At 47.8% G+C, this 18,257-nt stretch overlaps 1 protein-coding gene and 1 pseudogene across 3 annotated transcripts in view; both read right to left on the reverse strand.

Annotated features, from left to right (window-relative positions):
• Nucleotides 1–1,027: 1,027 nt before the first annotated feature.
• LOC144094745 (solute carrier family 22 member 4-like) overlaps nt 1,028–18,257 on the reverse strand; it is a 35,624-nt gene continuing 18,394 nt past the window's right edge. For 2 of the 3 annotated variants that reach the window (XM_077628656.1, XM_077628655.1), the window contains 3 exons: nt 16,277–16,458; nt 12,741–12,880; nt 1,028–1,451 (listed from right to left, as the gene is read on the reverse strand). In XM_077628656.1, coding sequence (XP_077484782.1) covers nt 1,139–1,451; nt 12,741–12,880; nt 16,277–16,458 — 635 coding nt within the window. In that variant the 3' untranslated portion in view covers nt 1,028–1,138. The remainder of the gene's footprint in view (nt 1,452–12,740; nt 12,881–16,276; nt 16,459–18,257) is intronic. The other variant, XM_077628657.1, reaches the window with a different exon arrangement.
• LOC144095711 (U2 spliceosomal RNA) lies at nt 9,403–9,521 on the reverse strand (annotated as a pseudogene).

Here is an 18,257-nt window from a genome sequence, read left to right on the forward strand (position 1 = left end):
ACAACCATGTCAGTAGTACAGCGCACGAAACAGATTTGCAGCCTCCACCAAAAAGCGTGTCACAGCGGCTTTAAATGGGGACGGTGCGCTAAATGTGCCATTATCCGAAGTTTCGGGCGCGCGAGAACTGCACGGAGGCGAGATTATGAACTGCCCGAATTTCACTGTATTTTTCTTTTCTAAACGGTCTCCTATTGTTTAAGCGCGATAACTTTATTTTGTAGCGAGAGATGCACTATGCCAGCTCTTCGAACCTTCAGCGTGGCACCCCTTGAGCTGCGTGACACCCCTTGAGCTCCGTGGCGGCGCCGTGGCTGGTCACGTGGTTGGTCACGTGGTGCGGAGTAACTGCTGCTGCCGGCGTCGCGGCACGCCGGCGATACCGAGCTGCAACAGTTGTGCGCATAAGCCGTGTCAAAGTGTGTGTGTGAGGGGGGGGGGGGGGGGGTAGAGCGCATCCACGTCTAAGGACGAAGATGAAGAAGGAACGCCCAGCGAAACCGACAAGTGTCATTTGACGCTTCTGCGATGCAGAATACCTCACTTAAATTTGTACTTATGCAGATGTGGGTTCGCAGCGACAAACCTTTGTGTATCATGTGGGCAAGTTGAAACAATAGATAATTTTCTCCTCTCTTGCTGGCGGTTCGCAGTTCAGAGAAAACAGTATTTGGAGGTCCCTCTTTCGAGGTTAGGACTCCCACTGTCTCTTCCAGTTATTCTTTCGTTCGGTGCGAGCGCAAAGGGATTCCCGTTAAGTAGTGTCTGCGGCTACCTTCATGATTACATAAGTGCAACTGATCGATTACCTTGTTAGCTGTATACAAAATTTTGTCGCATGTCCAAAAATACTCGATTTTATTCCTGGTAATTCATATTTCTTTAATTCATTTGACTTTCCTCATTTTTATCTTGATTCAGTCTTCTCACGCCTATTTTTCCCCGCGCAAATAACTCATTGGGATTATCTACTGAACCTTGGCCAATCCCCTGCGTGGGCATGTGCCATGCTTACTAAGGAGAAAAAGAAGAAGTATCCGCGCTGCACCTTGGCTATACTCCACTGCAGGAATGCGTACGTACTCCGCCATGTTTTGTTGCCATGCATATACACCAGTTGTTGCCAGTAAGCAAACCTTTATACATCCGTTTCATTGCTCTTGTCTGTGGTGCCGTCGCCCAGGACGGCGGCGAAGTGATCAACGTCATCTTCGAGCGAAACCACTTCCATCGGTAAAGCTTCCTCCGCTGCCGAGTGTCCAAGGGTGTCGTGAAGATCTGGTGGAGACCCCTCTATAGAACATGTCTCTCGCTTCGCCTTTCCCGGCAGCTTCTTCCAAAGGCTATCCTGCTGTCGATTCGCTGATGGTGTGTCTTGGCTGGGCTCCTTCTTTGTGAGCAGTGCTTTTCTGCCACGCTGATCTCGCAAGGGGCGCGTCAGCTGGCTCCACCTAGTGGCCGGAGAGGGAAACGCCACAGAGGTGACTACACACAACACTAGAGATGTGGATATCATAACATGGACAGAGCTGGTGGTAAACTGAACGCACGTTTCGCATAGTGGGCGGTGTTTGTGGCCTTGTGCTCTTCGCGTATATGATCCACACGATAAAAAAAGTACAGGGGCTAACCACATGTGTTGTATGCCTCAGCACATTTCACTTCATCAACTAAATTCCCCCACTTCGTCAATTTCAGTTGCACATGAAATCCTTCTCGGAGTCGTTCTAAGAACCACATACTGCCTTTCTCTCTCTCACACGCACACATATTGTACAAACAGGAAATGAAAATTCATGAAAGGACAGGACAACACAGTTCTCGCATAGCGATAAAAAGCCTTTTTAATTTTTATATTGCGTTCCGATATTATTCAGTAAATGCGTATGCAAAAGCATTATAACGATGTTGCATAATATTCATGGTAGATACAGCACTTCTCGTTGTATTAAGCAAGAATACATGCATTAATGAGACACTGTTATTCTGAATGTTAGTCTGAAGGAATCCGTTTCCTGCGGGTATCAAACGCTTGCCGCTTGCTTTCAGATGTGCAATTAAGAGTTAAATAAATGAACAGTGTAATATGTTAAGCTCTCATAACTGGCTCACACACCGCCGGAATATATAAATGAGATGCTTCAGTTTCCGTAATACATATGCGGACTTTTACATTTCTGCCTCTGGAAACGCGGACAACGCACATGCATGGACAAGCTACGAACTCGTTTTGTGACATAGCAGCTATGTCACAAAACGCAGCGAAAGATGGCTGTTCTTCCACAGACCTTGAACCTTACCCTACCCGCTCTCTCCTGCTTTGTAGAGGTCTGCAGCGCTTGACCGAGTAGCATGTTTCCGAAATGTCTGCTTTGTTTCAGACTCCCACCAAATGTGAGGCACGATCCGAATACACTTTCTGCGCGCAAAACTGCAAACCGCCAGCGCATATTCCCGGAGAGGACTGTGCCGTTGTGGTAAAGCTATGAATCGATAGAATATGGTGAAGTGGTGCCGCGAATTCACGGAAGGCCGAATGAATGTTCATGACGAAAAAAAGGAGCGGTAGGCCATCTGTTGTCCCTAATGATATTCTTCTCAAAATCTAGGAGGAATTCCATTCGAATAGGCGCGTCACTGTAAGGTAATCGGACGAAATCGCTCCCGATGTGTCGGAAAGTGCGATCCATGAAGCCGCAACTAAAGAGTTAAGGTACAAAATGTGAGCACGGCAAGTGCACAAGATGCTGAGACCGATTTCTGGGCTCAAAAATGAGTGAGAATGAGACATAGGTTTTCCGCAACGCGCCCACCCGCGGCATATGGTTGTCTTTTAATCTGCTTTATGATCGGTTATCTATAAGCGATAAAATAACTACGCCATTAATCTCCCATTGACCAACACCACAAAGTAATAATAATAAAAAGGAAGCATTCCCATATGCTCCTTGGCTTTGGTGGCTTCTTTCATATGTATCTCAAAATGACTCCGTCATTAACGTAATCGCGTTATACCTCTTAATGCGGAGCTTAAGTGTCTCCTCAAGGTTTTTTCCCGGTGGGGCTTTAATGCTATGACGTTAAAACCGTAGTATGGTCACTTCGGTATTAAAGTCTTTTCGGATCAAAAATTTCCACAAACCTGCTGGCCTTTGTATCTTTACTTTCCATACACGTCAAGTACCAGTTTCTAACGCCTTGCTTGCGTAATGTGAGCTCCCGACTCCTCGTGGCAAAAGTGAGCCCCTTCTACCAAATAATAATAATAATAATAATAATAATAATAATAATAATAATAATAATAATAATAATAATAATAATAATAATAATAATAATAATAATAATAATAATAATAATAATAATAATAATAATAATAATAATAATAATAAAATTAATAATAATAATAATAATAATAATAATAATAATTGGTTTTTGGGGGAAGGAAATTGCGCAGTATCTGTCTCATATATCGTTGGACACCTGAACCGCGCCGTAAGGGAAGGGATAAAGGAGGGAGTGAAAGAAGAAAGGAAGAATTGGAGGTGCCGTAGTGGAGGGCTCCGGAATAATTTCCACCACCTGGGGATCTTTAACGTGCACTGACTACCAAACTGCTGGCCGCTCTCTGTATGCTTATGTGGATACTTCAGTTAGCAACAATGGAGGCGTGGCGCTCAAATGGAGCGAGAAAAAAGCAACGATCAACATCTTTTTAATCCTGATATACACTAATGTGAATAACAGTAACACTGAACAGAATTTAAAAAATAATAACAGTTTCCTTTTTTATTTTTATGCAACATTTGTCTTGTTCAGTGCTTTTTTCAATTTTGAGCAATAATATTTCTTTGTCCTTAAAACATATATCGTGCCTGGCATATTGTTTATCGCATAATTTTTCATATAATGCACTGTCCACTGATTATTTTTACAGTTTTTTTCTTCAGTGGCGTTGGTTTTAAGGCGAAAGCATTTAATGGCTCATGGCACCTGCCCATCCGATGTCACGCTCTTCAACCACTTATGACTAAATAGTCACTGGTCATAGTCATAGCCATAACCGAAGTCATTACTCATAGTCATTAGTCAAAACCAAAGTCATCAGCCTTAGTCATTAGTCGTAGTTATAGATATTAGTCATATTCATAATCAGTCATAGCCAAAGTCAAACCAATTTTTATTTCATTTTCCTTCCCTTACGGCGCGGTTCAGGTGTCCAACGATATATGAGACAGATATTGCGCCATTTCCTTTCCCCCCAAAACCAATTATTATTAATTATTATTCACTAAACAGCGACACAAGAAGCAACACCGCGCTAAAGGCTTTCGCATCACCGCACTTTAGGTCAACAAAGTGCCCCCCTGAATTTTTTTAGAAGCGAAAATCTTCACTACGCCAGCTTTTAGAGCAGTCAGCGGGGCCTCAAGTTTGCCCTTGAATGTAGTTAGAGGTGAAACCACGAGCATAACTGGTGGTGGTCAGGTTCGACACATGACGTCAGCTACAGCAGCGACACCAGCGGCTGTTACACCAACTATCTTGACTTTGACATTTGACCTTGAACTTTGACCTTTGACCTTGATGATGATTGTGAATTTTTATGGTGCAATGGCATCTATGGGCAAGGAGCGCCATGACGCAAGGTATTTTCGATTTCTCATGGTGGGGTCAAAGACACATTTCCCAAGCATTTCACCATAAATAAGCCGAGCTCCAGAGCAGGGGAAAGCTTGTACCCATTGTATCACCGGTGGGCACCCGGCGGCAATGGGGATCAAACCCCGCACCTCCCGCATGCGAGGCGGATGCTCAACCACTCGGCCACCGCTGCGGTAAACCTTTGACTTTGACCTTCGGCCAAGCGGGAAAGCGTCTGCTGGCATCGCATGCGCAGGGCATCTAAGTGCGTTCTGCATAAAACGCCGGTGCACTTTGATGCGTTCAACCTAACGCTAGGTGTGTTCGACGCGACACCTGCCGTGGAGACCGTCAGTCGCTCGACCACAAACGTAGCCAGGGAGATGAAGCTTTTCGCTTTCGACCAGGGTTAACCAGAGCTAAACCGCCAGCATTTTTTTTATTAAAGCAACGTTTCTTCGCTGTAAACGTAGCGCAGCGTACGGAGCCCTCCACTACGGCACCTCTTTCTTCCTTTCTTCTTTCACTCCCTCCTGTGTCGCTTACGGCGCGGTTCAGATGTTCGCCGATATATGTGAGACAGATACTGTGCCATTTACTCCCCACCCCCCCAAAAAATTGTGGCTCCAATCCACGCTGTGAAGGTGGTTGGACAGTGAAGCTGTAAAACAACTCCCAATTACCCATTGTGACGTCACTTGAAACACCACCGCCACGAACAGCCCCTGTCAAAAAATTAGTGTGAATTAGCTCAGCTAATCCAGGATATACAAAGCGAAAGATGTCGGCGTTCAGTGTGTTCATTGGCGTTGGCGTTGACAATGTTCTAGACGGCGATGGGTTTGAGGAAAGGAAGGGCGCATAACTGGCTCCCTGGATATGCGGACGCCTCATTCGTGCTTTGATACATGTGGCGGTGGTGAGACAAAGATGTGGCCTGAATGCATTAGCGCTGACAGCGTTGTGGCTGACATGCGGCATTGCAGCAATAGCTATAGGCCGCAGGGTTCATTTGGTGATCAATCTCTCGCGATCAACCATTAACTGCATGCCACCTGCCAGGGTGGATGGGAGGGCGCGCTGCCTATCCAGTGTGCGGAACGCAATCAAAGCAGGCTTTTGCAGTTGGACACCAAAGTCACGCACATGAAAGCGAGATTGAGGTCTCCACTGACCCACGGAGCCGCTTGTGCGCTTTTCCTTTCGTGAAAATGAACGGCCATTGCAAAGTTGTCAACGCCAATGAACTCTATGAACGCCGTCGGTTTACTTGTTTTGTTTGGTTTTTGAGGAAAGGAAATGGCACAGTAACCGTCTCACATATCTCGGGGAACACCCGAACCGCGCCGTAAAGGAAGGAATAAAGGAGGGAGGCGAAGAAGAGAAAACTGAAAGTTGGATTTTGAGGAAAGGCGCGACGCTGCGCAGTGGCGGAACACCCGTGGCTCGGTGCCACTATACTCCGTCTCACAAGATGTTAGCAGCACTACGAAAGGTACAGCTCTCTCGTCCAATCAGGATGGCGCGCACTACATTAGTGTGTTCCTACGCGCCTGTGGCTCGATCCACCTGATGTCCAGGTGGCTTCTTTCTACCTCTATTTATAGTAGCACCGAGCCACAGGTGTTCCACCGCGCAGCGCCGCGCCTTTCCTCAAAATCCAACTTTCAATTTTCAGTTTTCTCTTGCTTCTTTCCCTCCTTTATCTCTTCCTTTACGATGCGGTTCGGGTGTCCACCGAAATATTGTCTTTCTTCTTTCCCTCCCTCCTTTATCCCTTCCTTTACTGCGTGGTTCGGGTGTCCACCGATATATGTGAGACAACCAGGGTACTGTTCTCATCAGTTCCTCTGTTGTCGCGTCGCAGTAAATTTCAGTAATCGTGTCGTGTGCATATAAATTTATTTACTCCAGCGTGCCGAGGCAGCCGAGTGTCGATGGTGGCGAAATGCAAAACAAGCCCATGTGCTGCGCGAGAGGCAACGCACGTTAAACGGGTTCGATCATCTCATCGTCCTCATAACAACTGAATTCAGCACTGCTGGTTGTGTCGTCCTCCAGGTTGACAACAATGGCCGGTCCCTGGTCAACAACATCGTCGATGATGTGGTCCAGTTTTCTCATCACATCTTCCTCACTGATAATATGCTGCACGTAATTCTTCCATTTCTCAACAGTCACTTGCGTGATGCCTTGCCAAACCAGAGGCTCGACGTCTTGGAGCTTAAACGTCTTGTTTTGGCTGGCCACGAAACCCTTGACGTCGCTCCAGACAAGCTCTATCGGGTTCAGTTGGCAGTGGTACGGTGGCAGGCGCACAACGAGATGGCCAGCAGCTTTAGCAATGCAGTCGACACGGTATTGCTCCCCACCTGTGTTCACATTGCTGACAAGCTGCATGAGCTCGGCCTTCACCATGCCGCTGCTCCACGCGACACCTTTTCCGGACAGCCAAGCCTGTATGTCCTTTTTGAGGCTACTCATCCGCGGCACTTTATCCTGCTTCACAGAATGATATGGCGCGTTGTCCATCACTATAACGCTGCCGGGTGGTAGTAGTGGGAGAAGTCTCCTGGAGAACCAGTTTTCGTAGTGTTCCCCGTTCATTTCCTCGTGCTAATCGCCCGAGTTTTTCTTAGCTCGGAAAACTTCCGCTGCGCCTTCGACAAAACCTTGCTCGCTACCGCAATGCGTCACAATAAGCCTGCCACCTTTGCCACTGGGGTTTTGTAGACCAGTCGACAGTCCGGATCGATGCGCTTGGTGTGCAGATTGGATGGTGCAGTCAGTCCACACTCGACTTCGCGTGTGGCCGGCGTTAACCCACGTTTCGTCGGTGAAGAAAATAGGCCTACCCTGGCGTCGCAGCTCCGCTATCTGGCGCAGGTACCGGCGGCGACACTGCACAATGTGCGTCGCTTCGATTAACATCGCATTCCGAGAGCGCTTCTTATATCGGAAGCCAAGTTTCTTCAACATCCTCTGCATTGTCGCTGCGGACACGGTCGGTAGCGTTTCGTCCTCTTCGAAATGCGCAACCACCTTCGCGATAGTTGGAATTTCCCCTCTCTGGAAAAAGGTGTGTACCACCCTTCGCAACACGCTCAGGTCAAAATCGTCCAGTTTCTTCGTCCGCTCGCGGCCTCTTCCGCCAGCACGCTTCTTCGGTGACAACACTCGGCGCGCGTTCAACGTCTCCGTTGTCCACTTGTAAAGCGTTCGCTCGCTCACCTGCGTGAGTTTTGCCCTCCTCTTGATGAGCGCATTTGTACTCCAACTGCCCCCGCACTCGACGCGAAGCGCTTCAAGAACATTTAAAGCCACCTGCTTCGCCTGCTTGGGGAAACAGCGCACTGTCGGTGTAGAGCACACAGGAGACACAACAGACTCGTCCGACGCCATGTTGGAAAGTGGCGACGCATCACTACCTCGCAGCAGGCCTCCGCAGAGCTGCGTCCGTACGGGCTTTGTCTGGTAATTTCACCAGGGATTGAAACACTCCCTACCATTTAAATATACCTGTCCAAATCATGTTTTTAGTTGCAATGCTTATTGTTTTGATTAATAGTCATACACTCCTCAAATATTCGAGGGACTATTTTCTGCGTTTCTGCAGCCCTGATTGGACGAGAGAGCTCTACCTTCCGTAGTGCTGCAAACATCTTGTGAGACGAAGTATAGTGGCCCATGCGCAGTAGTTAATAGGGAACGAGAGAGAAAAAGAAAAATATTCACGGCGAGGCGCGCGTTGTGACGTCATCTGCCTCCTCGGAGCACCGCCACGGCGAAATCGCAAGTTCACGGCCAGTAAAGCTTTCGCTTTAATATCCGCGGCGAGGCGCGCGCTGTGACGTCATGTGCCTCCTCGGAGCACCGCCAAGGCGAAATCGCAAGTTCGCGGCCAGGCCAGTAAAGCGTTCGCTTTAAAAAAGTATACAACGAACGGGCTCCCCTAGCGGTACAAAGCCTGTGAGGATCGAGGACGCGAAGCCATTCCTCATTCTACAGATTGCGGTCGCTAAGGGTTCATAACGAGGCACGCTGCTGGCCTCAAAACCAAATCTCTTAGGCTGTATACATGTGGCGATGGGCGTACCTCAAAGCGTGATTGAGGTACCCGCTGACTAAGGGAGCCAGTTGTGCACCTTTCAACGGAGTCCCACCGCCGATGGGGAGAAAAGGAGACACTACTTTCACTTCGTACACGGAGGCCTCATAAAAGCTTTCGCACTAAACACTCGCCTCACGATCCTTCCAGCAAAATTACGCGTACATCGGCTCAAATTGATCAAAAGTCACGAGAACACAACTGCAAGCCAAGCCACCGACTAGCTGCAGGGGCACTCCAAGCTATTGCATTCAGCGCCATAACTATTAAGGGCCGAGTACAAAATATCTGCTAAAGTAAATTTAAGCCCAAAGTGCAGGTTTTGCCTGCAGCCATTCGCGACGCTGTACTACAGATGCTGCTACAAACTGTTAATGAGAAAAAATTGTGGTTCAGTGAAGGTGGTTGGACAGCGAAGCTGTAAAATGGGACCCAGTTACCCATTGCGACGTCACTTGAAAATTCCCGCACGTGGCTCTACTAAGAGTGAAACCAGTGTTCTGTGGGCATCTCTCTCTCTCTGTTGTTGCCAGGAAGAAAAGGAAAGTGCACAGGCCTGCTCACTGGCTGAAGCCGAGCCACAATCGCTACCACGTGCAGATAGAAGGAGAGTTGAAAGATGGGATAGAAAGACAGGATAGTAAAGACGCGCTAAAGACCAGGCCGAACCCGGAGACAGTGCAATACCGGGCCAACCGGTGGCGGAAGTGAAGCAACCTTCAAACCTTACGCCACATTTCCAAAAATAAGTCCAATTGGACCCGTAAGAGATATTCTACGGGGTCCGGACATTCGCTTCTGCGGGCATACCTCTACACTGGAACACATAATATGCAGACGCCCCAGGGCATGGCAGAATTAATAATGCTGAGGAATGGGAGACCACACTCCGAAGCGCCGACCTAAAACGCTACGCTCCCCGCCTGGTAGCAGAAGCTGCGCGACTATATCGTTGCTAGTCTTCCAGCTGCGACGCTGCCCTTCGCCAGATGCCTGCATGCAGACCCGGAGGGGCACGGGTCTTCTTCTGGTGGAAATACTTTCTTCATCATCACCATAGACAAGTGAAATGTACTTGAGCTGTGCGCTGTTTGCATTCAGTTTTTAGCCTGGCGCCTTTTGCTTAAGACAACGACACGAAAACGCAATCATAATCTTTACCGAGAAAAACACGCGGGGAGAAGGAACGTGCTTCGCATTGCTTGCAGGCGCCGTTGTCATACATTATGCGGTTTGCGTGCACTACACATGAGGGCTTCGAATTACAACCCCTTTCGAAGTAGCTGCAAACGTAATGTTTACCGGAACGCGTCGTTTCGGAAATATTCCTTCCCTTGAGGCGCGGTTTGGGTGTTCACCGAGATGTGTGAGACAGGCGTCATTTTCTTTCCATAAAACCAATTTTCATTTCATTTTCCTTGCCTTACGGCGTGGTTCAGATGTCCACCAAGATATGTACGACACTCCGGGCATCATTTCCTTTCCTTAAAATGTCCAACGGGCAAGGCGTCGCGCCGAACGGACGATGGCGTTCCGTGGGTCCCTTGACAACGCTGCAACACGCTGTTGCGTCCCGCTCTTAAAGGCGAAGCTTAAGCGTCCTCCAAATTTTAATTATTTTCTTGTAGATATTTTTATTTTCCGTAAATTTTCCTTATATATATATATATATATATATATATATATATATATATATATATATATATATATATATATATATATATATATATATATATATATATATATATATATATATATATATATATATATATATATATATATAAGGAAAATTTGCATATATGCATATATGCATATATATATATATATATGCATATATTATTTTTTCCCCATTACGACAGTTTTATAATCAGCGTGATATACGATCGCTATGCTGTTGGGTACTTTTCCACTTGGAGTAGCAGTCTACTTTTAGCCTGGCGTTTTTTGCTGACGACGCCGACGACACGAAAATTTCCTTGGATGGTAGAGGTATACAGCTTCGCTCCAAAACCATTTTATTTCGTACGTAACGTCATAAAAACGCAGGAACCCGACCGCGGCGGCTGCGTTTTTATGGAGGAAAAACGCTAAAGGCGGAACCGCATGGGGCGATTTCCGGCGCGATTGACGCGCGGATTGTGGGACGCGCGCGTCATTTTGGCGCGTGCACAGCATGATCCGTCACGAAATCGCGCCGCCGCGTGCTGCTGCTCGGAGTAGAAAAAAACGCCTCACGCGGCGCGTAATAATAATAATAATAATAATAATAATAATAATAATAATAATAATAATAATAATAATAATAATAATAATAATAATAATAATAATAATAATAGGTTTTTGGGGAAAGAAAATGGCGCACTATCTGTCTCATATATCTTTGGACACCTGAACCGTGCCGTAAGGGAAGGGATAAAGGAGGGAGTGAAAGAAAGGAAGAAAGAGGTGCCGTAGTGGAGGGCTCCGGAATAATTTCTACCACCTGGGGATCTTTAACGTGCACTGACATCGCACAGCACACGGGCGCCTTGGCGTTTTTCCTGCATAAAAACGCAGCCGCCGCGGTCGGGTTCGAACCTGGGAACTCCGGATCAGCAGTCGAGCGCCCTAACCACTGAGACACCGCGGCGGGGTACGCGGCGCGTCCGCCAGTCAGAGTTCGGGTAAGTCACGTGGCATTTTGGTTTCTGTAGTTTTTCCACCAGATGGCTCTGCTACCTGCGCATCTCGACGCGAAAGCGCCGCTCCCTTTTTTGGTGCAGGTGGTCGCGCATCGGCGGCAACGCGGGCGTTCGCCACGCGTCACGTTTTTCGCTCGCGGAAAACGCGCCGTGCGGTTTCAGCTTAGGCGCCCGTGTGCTGTGCGATGTCAGTGCACGTTAAAGATCCCCAGGTGGTCTAAATTATTCCGGAGCCCTCCACGATGGCACCTCTTTCTTCTTTCAAGCCCTCCTTTATCCCTTCCCTTACGGCGCGGTTCAAGTGTCCGCCGATATACGGGACAGATACTGCGCTATTTTCTTTCCCCAAAAACCAATTATTATTACGTAACGTCATCATTGCGGCCCTGCCCGGCGCTGTGCAGTGCGGAGAAGCCTGAATGCCTTCGCGGGTTCATTTGGCGACTGCGTCACCATTTTAAATGGCGCACAAAAAGAATACGCATTCTTTGCCTGCAAGTTTCAAACATTCGACCCCTTTAGGAGTGCTTGACATGCCTTTCTGCCTGCATACCATCTGAACGCCTTGGGGAGATGCTTTGTTACGGCAGTCACATTCCCATACTTCTATAAGGTTTCGTGTCGCGTCCTACAATGCGTAGGCATTACTACGTTTGTTTCAGGAGATATTTGCTTCGACAAGTATATGACAGTAGCGTTCCTGCTGTATGCGTCGACATGCCGATGCTGCTGTTGCCTAGCGCCATCATTTTCTGTCTACGGACCGGCGAAGCGTGACGCTCAAAGAGCGCTTTCCCAAATGCTTCACTGAGAGAGCACGACCTCCAGACCTTCGGAAAGCTTGTAATAATAATAATACTTGGTTTTTGGGGAAAGGAAATGGCGCAGTATCTGTCTCATATATCGTTGGACACCTGAACCGCGCCGTAAGGGAAGAGATAAAGAAGGGAGTGACAGAAGAGAGAAATAGGTGCCGTATTGGAGGGCTCCGGCATATTTTCGACCACCTGGGGATCTTTAACGTGCACTGACATCGCAAAGCACACGGGCGCCTTAGCGTTTTGCCTCCATAAAAACGCAGCCGCCGCGGTCGGGTTCGAACCCGGGAACTCCGGATCAGTAGTCGAGCGCCCTAACCACTGAGCCACCGCGGTGGGTCGGAAAGCTTGTACCGATTGGAAAACCGGTGAGAACTCCGACGGCTGTGGAGACTGGACCCAGTACTGCCTCAAAGTGAGGCGAATGATGAAACTCCTAGGCTACCGCTGCTGTTTTCATAGCTGACGAAAAGTGATGCGAACACTTCTCACTTTGCAGCGCCATCCTGCGCAGTGAAGCTATCGTCGAGCGTCTTCTCATAGCTCTCCGGGAGTAGCAGGGAGCAGCCTGCGCCGGCCGCACAGAGCCCTGCCGCCATTGCGTTCGGCACCCAGGACTGAGTCACGTGACCCTGCATAGGAAACCGTAGTAACACCTCAGTTACCCACAAGCGGGACGCTTTATTTTTAATTAATTTTAATAAGTCCCATCATAGGTAAACCAACAAGCGAACTGTGGGAAGAAGGCTGCAACGTGTTGAGGTCACTTAAAAAATTACAGACACAAATTTTCGAACGCGAACAAACGGTATGATTTGTTTCATGGGCGCAAGTAAATGCCTTCTACAACAGGTTTCAGTCGCAGGCGTTGAGTGGGACATGATTTAATAAGATTCTGAATGTTGTCCGAGGTGGGCTGGGCACTTCCACTCGCATCGAGTGACATCAAGGTGCACTTGCCCTAATTATTGTGACGTCACAGAACCCAGTGGCTGTTCACAGGAAGAACCAGTGCTTGCTGGTGAAGCCGATGTCATCAGGAATGGGATAGTCCAGGTTTGCCGGTCGTCCGTGACATCAAAGTACACCTGAGCACTGGTGCCGACCGAAACCGAGAATGCTGGTACTAAATTGCAATTGATTGAATTCACGCTGTGCAGTAGAGTTTTGAGCATTTTAATGATTACTATGCTCGTCGGCCTGCCTCAATTCTTCCTCCCCATAAAAAAACTAAACAAAAACGGGTACCCAAAAACTTTGTGTCTGTACCGCTTCAAGGGTTCGACAAGAAGCGATGCTGGCTTGTAGTCGGTATTGAGGGTATAACCTTGTCGTAGTTTTTTCTGATACTTGGCTTCTCACACTTGTCATACTTGAAGGTCTCGTTTAGACAATCATTTAGACAGGTCATTTAGACAAGAAGGAGAAGCGACTCTATAATGCGTACATCTTCCCCTCGTAGGGAGCATGTGGACAAATTCAAATTTTGGTTGCCCCTGCTGATCCTGCATTGGTCTCATTCAGAATTGACATGACTATCCAAGTCAGAATCTTGAAATATAGCCTGCGTGCATCTGCCTGCTTAGCGCGTTAATGATGATGAATGTTTATGGGCCAGGGGCATCTGTGTCCACAGAGCGCCATGGCACAAGGTTATTTGGTCTACTCAAGGCGAGGTTAACGAGCCATTTCCCAAGCATTTCATCGTAAAGAAGCCGAGAATCAGGCCAGGGGAAATCTTGTGCCCGTTGTATGAGCGGTAGGTACTCGGCGGTACTGAGGATCGAACCGCATGTCTGCCGCATGAGAGGGGATGCACAAACCACTAGGTTCGTGCAACCACTAACTAGGATACCCGTCGTTGCTGGCTCAAATGCATCGCCACGTCATCAGAGTCGGCTAGTGGTCCGAGAATGTCGCGTTCATTTTGCACGCCAAAGTGTGTTCATTTGGAAGCGTTTGCTCGTGGGCATGGTACGAGAAGCAGCCCACGCGATGAGCCGAAAGGCTGGCGCGCTCCCCGGCGTGTGTCGCTACTCTGATCAGGCGCTGGCAACTTTCATTGCCCTTTGGATTTTAGAAGCAGCTCGCTGCTGAGGGCTGCCGGGAGCGTTGCTTCGATTATTAAGCTGAAGGATTAGAAGGCCGTTCCTGGGAAATTCCGGACGACGGCCCGTCCTAGCAGGAATGGACCCGGTGAATAGGCCGCTCTCAGGTTGCGCATTCCTCCGTCCGCCTGAGAACCTCCCCTGTCCACGGTAGCCACCTTCCAGGTTCTTCCTGGGGCAGCCACCCTCTGGCCTCTCCTGCCTTTACGAGAGGAAGGTATCCCACTCCATTTAGCCACCTGCCAACCAGTAGGTGGCAGGTAATTTTTTTCTCTTAGTCTTTCTTCGTCTTTTTCATTTTTGCTGAGTCGTTCTTAGTCGTTTTTTTTTATTTATGGCTTCTCCTTCATCTCTCCTACAAGTTAAGAGGAGGATTTACACTCTCCATTCTGACACCTGCCAACCATGGCATGTGGCAGGTGCTGGGCAGGTGGCCTGCATAACACTACGCCAAACCCATTTTTTTCAAGGTGGGGATTCAAATACCAACGCATTAAAATGGCAAATGCAATGCCGCTGTTGGCCTAAGATCATCCACAGAGGGGCTGATTCTTTTAAATGGTTAACATGTATTATTCGTGCCCGTAAGTTAACAATATAAGCTATTTATAAGGCAATGCCTGAGCATATTTAATTTTTTAGAGAAATCGCATGTTTTTTGCTTTTGCAGTCACGTAAGTGGCTCAAAATGATCCCATAATACGCCAGAATAGCTATGCCACCTCCCAGGATGCACTATAACTTTAGGCTACCTTCCTAACAATTTCCCAGTTCGAAACACATTAGCAGCCCACATCGATAAGTTTTCTTCGAAAGAAAACTTCAGGTGATCTGCCCACACCGGGCCGACATGTAAGCGACGAGTGCAAATTGGCATGGGCTGTCTACACTGCTTAATGTGGGCCCCAGTAGGTTATGTGCACTTTGCCCATGTTTTATCCCACACACACAGGTTTTACCCCTGACGGTCCAAATGACATTGGACCCACAGGCTCTCCACCCTCTCCTTATTGCCCACTTTATGCTGCATGAGACAGTACTTTCGTTGCATCGTTATGTTTCGCCCGACGCCTATGCCTCATTTTATGTTTGGTGAACACGAAAATTATTTTTGTATTAGGGCCTAACTGACCGATTAATCGGATAGCACGCGTAATGAACTGTCATCGACTGGAGCGAGTGGTCAATGAGTTTTGGAATGCGCGCTACTGTGTAACTAGATGGCTAAAAACTGAGCTTGATTTTTTTCTTTTTTTTCTCTGCAGCTTTGTAGCATGCCTGTGCATGACCAAATGAAATACGACTTTATGATGATATCAAGCCAGAAATAAACGACGTGAAATGTGTCGCGGTTTTAGTTTCCAGTGTTTTACTTGCACTGAGAGGTTCCAATAGTTGCCGCGGCCTATGCGGCCGCCTTTGATTGCGCCAAGTAAAGAGTGTTCTTAAGCGCTGCACTTCCGCACCAAAAACGAGCATAACGCAGCGGTGGCAAAACTAGGCCCGTAATGGTGACGATGGAGCGCACATTTTGCAGCAAAGCACAGAAAGGGTGGATAGGACTCCTTCGTAGTCACCCTAATCTAGAGCGTTCGTTAGAAGCGTAAAGCCAACCGGTTTTTTTTCTCAACCATGCAATGCGGTTCAGTTCTGAACTGGCATCGTACCGAACTTCTACAAGCAGGGAAGAGCTGCCGTCTTGACCATTCCAGCGCTTACGGACCCCGGGGTTGTTGGGAAGTTTTTATAGAGCTACATGTCTTTTAAGCTGCCTCTTGGGATGTATATTTTCGACACAGGCCGTACGTGCAAACAGTGAATGTATTCCTGGATTGCACTGAACCATCTACGAAGCTCATCAACCGCCAAGTGCTTCATGCCGTTCTGAGGCGTCCGCGGTGTGTGGAGCGTACACCGTACCAGGTCGTCGAAGAAAGGTGCCACGACTGAGCCCAGCCACCCCATGGTGTTGCAGAAGCCCATGGCGACGGAGCGCACCACGGTGGGATACATCTCGCTCTGCTGGACTCGCATCACGGTGCCGCTCACCGACGTGCCCACCTTGCCCGCCATCAGCAGGCCCAGTCGCACCCACGAGTGCTCTGCGAAGCGCAACTTCTAAACATCCGCTGCGCATTTCTTCATCGAGAGTATTTCGACCATACTTGTCTGTCGAAATAATGTTGCTTGAAAGTGATCAAAATGATTCGCGGTAGCTAATGAATTCGCTTTATAGGGCACAGCTACAGAAACCTTCGAACAACTTCGGTACTCACCTTTAGTTTGAAAACTAAACATTTTGACAGATCTGCCGGTTTGGTTGGGTTTGAAGACTTATAGTAAACTTTGACACAACTCCAATCAAAAATTTTAAAAACCCCTGTTTCAGAGCCGGCACGGCTTCTTCTTCAGGGGTGACTGGGGGCAGTAGTTCGTTTCTACGCAGCATTCTGGCTTGTCTATGTTCTGTTCTGAATAAAAACACATATTCACTGTCTTGACACACTAGGCTTTGATAATCTCTGCTAATCTTAGTAATTAATTTTATTGCCGCTTTAACGTGTCCCGAAATCACAAAACACGAATGTGTTTTCATTTCGCCTCCATCGAAATGCAGCAGCCCCAGCTGCGGGAAAAGTGTTGACTTGGAGCTCAGCACTCGAATGTCATGGCCGCTCAGCCACAGCGACGGGTACGTGCAGTTTATTCAGCAACGCTAATTCCCTATAAGCCCTCTGAGCCTGATAAGCTGCGTAATGTGCCGCTTAATTCCGGCAGCTGGTGGGGAGCTAAGGTGAATTTGCTTCTCTCGAGCGTTGGACATCATCAGATTCACTTTACTGTTCGGGATCAAAGGCTCTTAGCACTCTATGCTCTCTCGATGCGACCCTGGAAACATGCGCAGCCAATGGGTGACAAGGGGCACAGCAAAGTTTTGTTCATATCAGATCGAACCGTCATAATCTCTTTCGAAGGTTATGAAATTTACGCACATTACGTTCGCCATGCCGCAGACTCTTACACCCACCAATTAACAATACAGAGGGTAACCTATGGGAATAACGCATAACCGGATGAGGCCAACAAGGAATGAGCGGCAGCGGTTTTTGAGCTCACTATAAGTGAGTGAGTGGCATGTGGCAAATGCCGGTTCGCGCAGGAAGAGCAATTATAAGCAAGTATGCCGGTAACCGTGCGACATAGCAAGGCTGCCTCCGAAGCGTACGCACAAGAACAGGGACGAGCACGTGGAATAGTGACGCCCCCGCAAATAGGCTATATCATGCATTGAGTTTGCCGAATTTGCTATTCTGGTTGCTGACCGCGGCGGCCGCGTTTCGATGGAGGCGAAACGCTAAGGCGCCCGTGTGCTGTGCGATGTCAGTGCACGTTAAAGATCCCCAGGTGGCCGAAATTATTCCGGAGCCCTCCACTACGGCACCTCTCCCTTTCTTCTTTCACTCCCTCCTTTATCCCTTCCCTCACGGCACGGACGGTTCAGGTGTCCAACGATATATGAGACAGGTACTGCGCCATTTTCTTTCCCCAAAAAACCAATTATATATATATATATATATATATATATATATATATATATATATATATATATATATATATATATATATATATATATATATATATATATATATATATATATATATATATTGCTAATGCCACGGCATTAGAAGAGAGTGACGAAATATTTGGATTGACGATGACGATTTCATTATCAAAACCTAATTTTCGCAAGCATTTTACCGCAGACAAGTTGAGCACAAGGTCAGAAGGTAGCCATTGGAAGACCACTAAGTACCGGGGTCACAAGAAGCATTTTGGCCCCGCCGTGGTGGCTCAGTGGTTAGGGCGCTCGACTACTGATCCGGAGTTCCCGGGTTCGAAC

Source organism: Amblyomma americanum, chromosome 6, assembly GCF_052857255.1.
Source record: "Amblyomma americanum isolate KBUSLIRL-KWMA chromosome 6, ASM5285725v1, whole genome shotgun sequence".
Classification (NCBI taxonomy): domain Eukaryota; kingdom Metazoa; phylum Arthropoda; class Arachnida; order Ixodida; family Ixodidae; genus Amblyomma; species Amblyomma americanum.